Genomic DNA, 9,435 nt, shown 5'->3' on the forward strand with positions numbered 1-9,435 from the left:
GTCACATACACATATATATATATATATATATATATATGTATGAAGAGTTCAGATGCACAACCAGCTAAATCCATCTGACGTCTTTCTTTCAAAAATGCATTTTTTATCAGGCTCATATGTATAGGTTTCTGTGTAAGTACCAGTACTTCTGATTGGGCTGAGGCTTGTATTTTAGCGAGTTTGAAGTAAAAGTATTTGATGGACGTATAATATATGTCAAGAACATTCACTCAGTATCATTATTTTAGCTGGTTTTGCATCTGAACTCTTCATATATATATGCACACACACACACACACACACACACACACACATACATATATATATATATATATATATATATATATGCATATACATACATACTTACATAGATACATACATATAGTTGTGTTTTAGTGACTGTCATCTGTCATTTCAAAGGGATAGTCTTGGTTAATCTTTAAAGCTATGATATTTACAACTTTATATCTATAAAGCTATAAATGTAAAACATAACTAAAGCTCACTCAATGCGTGTTTGTGTGTGTATGTATGTCAGCTGCTGCTCCCATTGGTCTGACACATTAAGTCACTATCTACACTGCTGTCCACACTAAAGATTAACATGTATATTTTTATAACATGCAAATATTTTTGCATACACAATAAGGCTTTTAGATTTTATAAAGATACCGATTTAAAATGCAAAATATTATGATGAATTTTAAATCAGGTGTTTTCCGAAACACTCCATATGCTTGGCTCAGACCTGGCATTATTCATTATCAAGGCATACTATATATATATATATATATATATATATATATTAAACCCAAATTATAAATGTGTGCCTCTAACACACCACTAGAGGGCCTTATTGCATAATATAGTGAAATGTTGAGACTCGGTAAATTAAATGTCTAACATGGCTAGACTTAAAACCTAATTAGATCTAAGTCTTTGCTTGCAACAGTTTACATGTAAACAACTAAATAACAACAAAAAATATCCCTTATAAAATTAAAAATAGCCTTTGTCTCTTAGAAATGTTATTATAAAATTAAAAATCTAAAAAATGAACTTGTGTAGTTGTTAATGCAAATGCATTCCCAATAATGAGCCAGTGCATGACAAAAATGAAAAATGCAAGATTAGAGCAAAGCATATGAACTGTTTCAAAACTGGACTGAATGAACTGGAAAACACCTGATTTAAAATTAAAATTGCATTTTGCATTTTAAATCCGTATCGTTATCAAATCTAAAAGCCGTATTGTGTGTGCAAAAAATATTTGCATATTATTAAAAAACAAAAAAAAAAAACAAAAAAAAAACACGTTATTCTTCAGTGTAGAGAGCAGTGTAGAGAGTGACCTAATGTGTCAGACCAATAGGAGCAGCAGTCGAATCCGTCATGCGTGTGATCAGATGGTGAGAGGAGAAGAAACTCACTTGTGTGACTGATCGCGTTTATTTTGGAGTGAAGCTACTGGAACAAGAGCGTTTTATTTTAACGTGGGCTGTACTGAGTTTCTCTGCATCCATGTATAAGCATTTGCTCGACCGCTTTCAGGGTCATTGGCTCTGCGTTTGCTGAACGGTGAGTTTTACTATTTTTCCGCTTTTTACGCCAACCTTCCGGCAAAACCGTTACTTCTGATCTGTCAGTGTTACAGTTAGTTTGTCTTATTAATTTGTGCAACATTGACGTGGCACCATAGATATATCACTTGTATTTTACTGTAAATATCACACTTTTCAGAGTGTTTTATTATTTAAGAAACTTCCGCATTTGCTGTGTGTTTCTACAACGTGGAAATATTTCGTTCAGAAGTTTCCGCTAGTCAAACTGGTCAATGTAGGAAACAAATAGATTGCAGTGACATTCGCTTTGCGTTATGTGCGGACTTCCCTGCTTTTTGTTAAAGTTTGTTGTTGTTGTTTGAAGGACTTAGCACATTTGTGCTTCCTGCTTTGGTGACTTCCTTTGCATAAAGTGAACGTTAACTCATATAGATGGTTTGTTAGATAATGTAACCCTCTAACAAGAAGAATATGTCTGAAAATGTCTGTATAATATATCTGGAAATGTCTCGATAATATTTGGCTCGTGCATTTCTCCAGAAGCATATTTTACATGTTCACCCGCTGTACAGCTGGTGTTGGTCCCATGGAGTCCCATGCAATTTTTTTTTTTTTTTTTTTTTTTGAGGAAGATACTTAAGGTCTTATCATTGCATTGTAATATTTGTAGCTTTATTTATTTAATTATGATTATTTATGAACTATTCACTTATTAATTCATTGCCAAATATAGTGTTTGCACTTATGTCACGATTTGGTCAATTAACCGGATGCGTGGCTATATCGGCCATACTCGGATGTAAACAATAGCATGGACTGCAAGGTTAATGTACTACCGAATATGTTGTCCTGCTAATTTATGCTGTCTAAACCATGAAAAAACTTGTGAAAGCTGCTAAATCTTTTAGAGAAAGACCTAGTAAGCAGGAAAGTGTGCGATATTTTGACAAATTAAAATTAATAGGTGGTACACATACATACGAGCAGAATTAATTAAAAATATTAGCCTTACATTTTACCTACCTTGACCGGAAATGATAAGAACAAACTCGAATGTTGTCAAGATTCTTGCCCTGGAAATCCTGGTTCAGTTTGACCAATCACAAACGCCTTTTGTTCCTCAGACAGTTTTTTGCACTCTTCTCATTGATTTGTTATAACCGTTGGCAGTCTATAGTACTATAGTGTTTTTCCCAGTCCAACCGATTAATAAGGAGTTTAGTTTATTAGCATTGTTTACATTCTGTGCCGCCAATATGGCCGACTGATGACGCTATTGATGACACTCTATTCAGGATGGGCGTGGTGTTAATAATTAAAATAAAATTCGTTCATTGTCAAAATATTGTGATGGTGGTCTATGGTGGCTTTTTTATATGCATGAAAATAAGCAGACCAGTTCTTTGTGTTAAAAAACAATTTTTTTTTTTTTTTTTTTTTTTTTTACTAATTTAGCATTGGTTATGGAACACCAAGCCAGTGATGATGAACCACCAGTAGTACGTAGAGAGGAAAACAAGAGGAGAAGAAGAAAAATGAAAGCATTTACATCTACGTCAGCTGTATCCACGGATCATATAGCTGTAGAGTTTGTACTTCCCACCACCAACAAAAACAGCAAGAACCCAGACACATTGCACTTGGACGTGACTGGGAATTGGACTGTAGAGCAGGTGAAGGTTCAGATTTGGCACAGAGCGGTAACCACTAAGTTGTGCCCTGAATTTTACCAAAAATGGTCTCCGGACCACTGCATGCTGCTGTACCAGAAGAAAGGGAACTGGTATGAGATCTACGACAAACAGCAGGTATTCCAAACCCTTGACTGCATCAGATACTGGAAAGCATTGAGAAAAGAAGTTGGGAAGATTCACCTGGTTGTTAGGCCACAGCCTACAGAGGATTCGCTTCAGTACCAACGGTTTCTTAACCATCTAATCGGATACGATGTTACGGATGTCAGCAACGTCCATGACGACGAACTGGAGTTCACGCGAAGAAAGCTACTGACCCCTCGAAAAATTGAGCTGTCTGATCGAGATCCCAAACTTTACTCGATGGATCCCTGGATGACCACAAAGCCTCTCCCTGAATACCTTCTGAGCAAAATAAGTAACAATCACATCCTGGTGGTGATACACAAGGACACAACAAGCCAAACTATTAAGGTATCTATAGATGACACACCTGTCCAGGTTCTTCAGTGCTTCTTTACCAAGATCACTAAAAAGCGAGCAATTTTAGGCATATCGGAAGATGTCAGCGAATCAGATTTTGTCTTGAGGGTTTGTGGAAGAGAGGAATACCTATATGGCAACTTTGCCATCAAAGATTTTCACTGGATCAGACAGTGTCTGAAAAATGGTGAAGAGATCCATCTAGTTTTGGAGCATCCTCCAGACCCAGAACAAGATGTGGTCCAAAAAGAGGACTGGTCTCAGGTCGACGACTGCACTGGAGTCGCAGGTACTCATGAACAACTGACCATCACTGAAAAAGACCACGAGAAGGTGTTCACCATCTCCCTTTGGGACTGCAATCGTAAATTCAGGGTGAAGATCTTGGGGATTGACATACCAGTGTTGCCACGTAATTCCGATTTGATCGTGTTTGTCGAGGCCAGTATTTTCCACGGACAACAGCTGCTGGCTCAAGAAAGGACAACCTCCAAACCCTTCACAGACGAGGTGCTCTGGAACACCTGGTTGGAGTTCAACATAAAGATCAAGGACTTACCCAAAGGTGCCCGACTTAGCCTGCAGGTGTTGTGTGGAAAAGCCCAGACTCAAACGTCCAAAGAGAACGAATGCAAAAACAAGAGCCGCTTGCTCTACTATGTCAACCTATTACTGGTGGACCACCGCTCCCTGCTAAGGCAGGGCGAGTTCATCTTGCACATGTGGAAGATGCCTGAGAAGAGTGAAGACAACAGTAGCGTTAATGCAGACAAACTTACATCCGCAACCAACCCGGACAAGAACAGCTCCATGGCTGTTGCCATCCTCCTGGATAAGTACTGCTACCCCGTGGCTCTTCCCAAAAGCAAGGACTCTCCAGATTCGGAAATGGAAGGGGAGCGAGGGCAAAGAGAGATGCCCAACCATCTGCGCAAACAGTTCGAGCAGATTATTGCAACAGATCCTTTGCATCCACTCAGCTCCGAAGACAAAGAATTGCTCTGGCACTTCCGGCAAGAGTGCATGAAGGATCCCAAAGCCTATCCAAAGTTTCTTTCCTCGGTCAAGTGGGGCAAACAAGAGGCCGTTGCAATAACGCACTGTCTTTTGGAGAGGTGCACCATATGGGACCGAAGCTCGCTGGATGTGGGTTTGGCTTTACAGCTACTGGACTGCCACTTCTCTGATGAAAATGTGCGCACTATGGCCGTCCGGAAGTTGGAGACTCTGGAAGATGATGATGTCCTGCGGTACCTCCTACAGCTTGTTCAGGTGAGGCTGGGGAATTCACAACACACTGTGGTTGGTTTTGCATAACTGCTCAGACATGACATAACTCAGCATTAACAAAGAAACCCTAGCTAGCTATTAAAATTAGCATGCAAAGTAAACATTTACATAAAATGAACTGCACCATGTAATGTGATATTTCTGTGCAACTCAAAGACTCTTAATCAAGGGTGCCCAAACTCGGTCTTGGAGGGCCAGTGTCCCGCAGAATTTAGCTTCAACTTGCCTCAACACACCTGCCAGTAAGTTTTTAGTATGCCTAGTAGAGGGGTGTCCAAACTCTATCCTGAAAGGCCATGTGCCTCACAGAGTTTAGCTTTAACTTGCCTCAACACACCTGTCTGGATGTTTCTAGTATGCCTAGTAAGACCTTGATTAGCTGATTCTCGTGTGTTTAATTGGGGTTGGAGCTAACCTCTGCATGACAGCGCCCCTCCAGGAGCAGAATTGGACACCCCTGGCCTAGTAAGAGCTTGATTAGCTGGTTCAGGTGTGTCTAATTGGAATTGGAGCCTAAACTCTGCAGGACAGTGCCCCTCCAGGACCGAGTTTAGACATCCTTTCACTTAATCTTTTTTTGATGCTTATTTTGTAGGCTGTCAAATTTGAACCGTTCCATGACAGTGCGCTCGCCAGGTTTCTTCTCAAACGTGCGCTTAGAGTAAGTCAGAACCTCATCCGCCTACAGTCAGATTTTTATGTTTTTAAAGTGTTTACGTCTTAACTCTTGTGACTTCTTCACAGAGCAAGCGGATCGGCCATTTCTTGTTCTGGTTCCTGCGTAGCGAAATTGCTCAGTCCATGCACTATCAGCAGAGATATGCCGTAATACTTGAAGCTTACCTCCGTGGCTGTGGTGAAGCCATGCTGCAAGACTTCAGGAAGCAGGTGGAGATGACCGAGGCCTTGCAAAAGGTCACTCGTGAGATTAAGCAAATGTCTGCTGAAAAGTATGACGTCTCAGCACAAGGTGACGACTACAGCCAGTATTTTTTCTCTAGCGTTTGGAAATAGACCAGTGCGGTGCCTATCTAATTTGGGAACACTGTAGTTGTTTTTCAGCTTCGTCAGAAACTGGAAGGTCTACAGTCGTCAGGGTTGCCGGACAGCTTTAGAGTGCCTTACGATCCAGGCCTACGGGCAGGGGCTCTTGTGGTACGTCTACAGTGCTTGTAGTTTTACTAAGTTCCGGTTGTACTATTTGACGCCATTGACCTCCACTGTGTGCACTGTATTACTAATTGTAGATTGAACAATGCAAAGTGATGGCATCCAAGAAGAAACCCTTGTGGCTGCAGTTCAAACGAGCCGATCCGACCACCTTGTCAAGTGACACAATTGGGATCATCTTTAAAGATGGGGATGATCTTCGGCAGGACATGCTGATATTACAGGTATGATCATTTAAATGCATGCTAGCAGTTATGAACAACATTATCAGTGCTGTATTTCCAATAGCCAATTTGTTCTCTCAGATTTTACTGATAATGGAGTCGATCTGGGAGCTGGAGTCCTTGGATCTTTCCTTGCTACCATATGGATGTATTTCCACTGGAAATAAAATAGGTAATAGTGGTTGATCTATTTTTTAAGCATCAGCAATTTAAAAGTAAATGCATAACATGTTGAATTTCTGATTCTCCTCTTCTAGGAATGATTGAAATAGTGAAGGATGCCACTACTATTGCTAACATTCAACAAAGTACTGTCGGGAACACCGGAGCTTTTAAAGACGAGATCCTCAGCCAGTGGCTTCGTGAAAAGTGTGTGAATGAGGATAAGGTATGTTTTTCCATTCATACAGCTGAATGTTCTAAAGAGGAAGGAAACCTCTCACTTCCTGGTGCATTTGAGTCTTTGTTTGAGGGCGTTTGCCTTTGTGGAGACCAAACACAGAACCTACACAATCCAGTATGCTATTTTTAAACAGTCTTTTTTGACTTTTGTATCATCGTCTGTGGGTTTTGGTCAAGTTCAGTTTCTGATATGGGGCTTGGGTTTATGTGTCTTTTGCTTGTTTGCATGTCTGTGTTTGCCTGATGCAAATGTAAAAAAGGTCAGGCATTGGTGATATGTCATTTTTGTGCATTTTTTCCATTCCAATTCACCTCTTCAGCACCAGCAGGCTGTTGAACGCTTTGTGTTCTCCTGTGGAGGGTACTGCGTGGCAACTTACGTCCTGGGCATCGGTGATCGTCATAATGACAACATAATGATCACAGAGACAGGTAATTATTGTTATTACAAGAACCTTGATGCTAAAATACTGCTGTTTTAAGGAATATTCTAGGTTCTGTACAAGGTAAACTCAGTTTTTTTACGGTAAGGTATTTACAAAGAAAGTGAATCGGTTTTGTTATTTTTGGAAAAAAGAAAAAAAAAATATATTTAAGTAAATTACATTTTTAAAAATCGAATAAATCTAATTTTAAAATTAAAGCTAAATATTTTTTTTAAATGGCAAAAGCACAAAATCTACTTGATCTAAAATCATATATGTAATATAACAAAAATGTGTTAATTTAATTTTGAATTAAATTGTTAAATATTTTATTAAATTAAATATTTCAAAATCAAATAAATCTAATTAAAAAGTAAAGCTAAATAAAACATATTTAAATAAAATGGCTAAAGCACAAAATCTACTAGATCTAAAATAACTAAAAACAGAAGTGTTTTAATTTTGAATTAAATGACTATATATTTAATTAAATTAAATCTTAAAAAATGAAATTAAATCTAAAAAATGAAAGCTATATATATATTTTTTTTTATTGCAAAAGCACAAAACTACTAGATCTAAAATCATGTAGATATAATAAAAATACAAGTGTTTTAATTTTAGTTTAAATTATTAAATACTTAATTAAATCAAATTTTAAAAAATAAAGCTAAACAAAAAAAACAAAAACAAAATTGTGCACCCTTGATATCTGCTTCATAAAATAAATAATTGTTCTGTAAATGCTGATGTTTGAGCTTGTATTGAAAAGTAAATGTTTCATTAGCTAATCAGTTCAAGGAACAATAATAAAATACATGTGATTTCAACTAGGTAATCTATTCCACATTGATTTCGGACACATACTTGGAAACTACAAGAGTTTCTTGGGGATCAGCAAGGAGCGAGTTCCCTTTGTGCTGACTCCCGATTTCCTTTATGTGATGGGCACAACAGGCAAAAAAAGCAGCCCTCATTTCCTCCAGTTTCAGGTGCGTTCTTACTATTTGATCTGCTAGCACTAAACTAGAGTCCTCCGCTGTGACTAAACTTAATCTCCCTCATAAATGCAGAACGTTTGCCTGAAGGCCTACTTGGCTCTGAGACATCACACCAACCTGCTGATCATCCTGTTCTCCATGATGCTGATGACCGGCATGCCTCAGCTGACCAGCAAGGAGGACATCGAGTACATACGGGAAGCGCTAACGGTCGGACGCTCTGAGGAAGAGGCCAAACAACACTTCTTGGACCAAATCGAAATCTGCCGGGACAAGGGTTGGACGGTGCAGTTCAACTGGTTCCTACACTTGGTGCTAGGCATTAAACAGGGTGTGGAGAAACGTTCAGCTTGAAGACAAACATTACATCTACTTCATGAAGTGTTTTTATTGTAAAAAGTGGATTCACTTGCTGTATTTTTATAATTTGGAATTTTACTAAAAAGCTTTTTATAGACCTAAATTATATTGTTATTTAATGCATGTACATCATGCATTGTGTCGTCTTTAATACTTCTTGCAGACTTAATATTGACTTGCACTGTAATACAACACATTTTTATTTGTTGTAAGAACTGGGTCATTTTAAATGCCCATAATAAAGCTACAAATAGCAAAAATGCTGGTATTCGGATAGTTTTGCGTATAGTATCTGCCTAAGTTTTAAGACTGAGCGCCAAGTAATTTTACGTATGATTTGATGGACAAATTCGCAAGTGCCCTATTTGCATTTTTGTCATGCTTTGTTAATTTAAATAGTAATTTATAGTAATTGAAAGTGTCTAATGATAATAAGGTGAGTTTTTAAGATTAAAGGCATATGCACTGTCAACATGGTGACCACTGGGATGTACAAGTTTTTACAAATATTATTACAAAATAAAATAAAATGTAAATTATGTTGATTCCAATAATTTACTGTAATCTTTTATATTTAATCAGCTGGAGCAATTATTATATAGATTACCGATTGTCCCATGTCAACATGAAATGATTTTTTAAAAATATATATTTAATTACTTTATATTAAAATGCTTTGTAAATAAACAGTGTCAGTGTGTTATTCATCTCAATTTGCAATTCTATTCATTTCAAAAACAAATCTGTTGTGTTCCAAATAAATAAAAGAAATTCATACAAATTTACAATTACATGAAGACCAGTAAAAAAATGACATAATGGTA

General features: G+C 37.8%; 1 protein-coding gene across 1 annotated transcript; it reads left to right on the forward strand.

Moving 5' to 3' along the window:
• The first annotated feature begins 1,380 nt into the window (after positions 1-1,380).
• On the forward strand, positions 1,381-9,298 carry pik3cg (phosphatidylinositol-4,5-bisphosphate 3-kinase, catalytic subunit gamma). The gene is made up of 11 exons (XM_051108329.1): positions 1,381-1,578; positions 3,018-5,011; positions 5,625-5,690; positions 5,774-5,999; positions 6,081-6,184; positions 6,277-6,423; positions 6,505-6,595; positions 6,681-6,811; positions 7,146-7,257; positions 8,085-8,242; positions 8,324-9,298. The coding sequence occupies exons 2-11, from the start codon at positions 3,026-3,028 to the stop codon at positions 8,603-8,605; spliced, it is 3,303 nt and encodes a 1,100-aa protein (XP_050964286.1). The 5' UTR covers positions 1,381-1,578; positions 3,018-3,025; the 3' UTR covers positions 8,606-9,298.
• Positions 9,299-9,435: the final 137 nt, after the last annotated feature.

This window comes from Labeo rohita, chromosome 4 (genome assembly GCF_022985175.1).
Source record: "Labeo rohita strain BAU-BD-2019 chromosome 4, IGBB_LRoh.1.0, whole genome shotgun sequence".
In the NCBI taxonomy this organism is placed as follows: domain Eukaryota; kingdom Metazoa; phylum Chordata; class Actinopteri; order Cypriniformes; family Cyprinidae; genus Labeo; species Labeo rohita.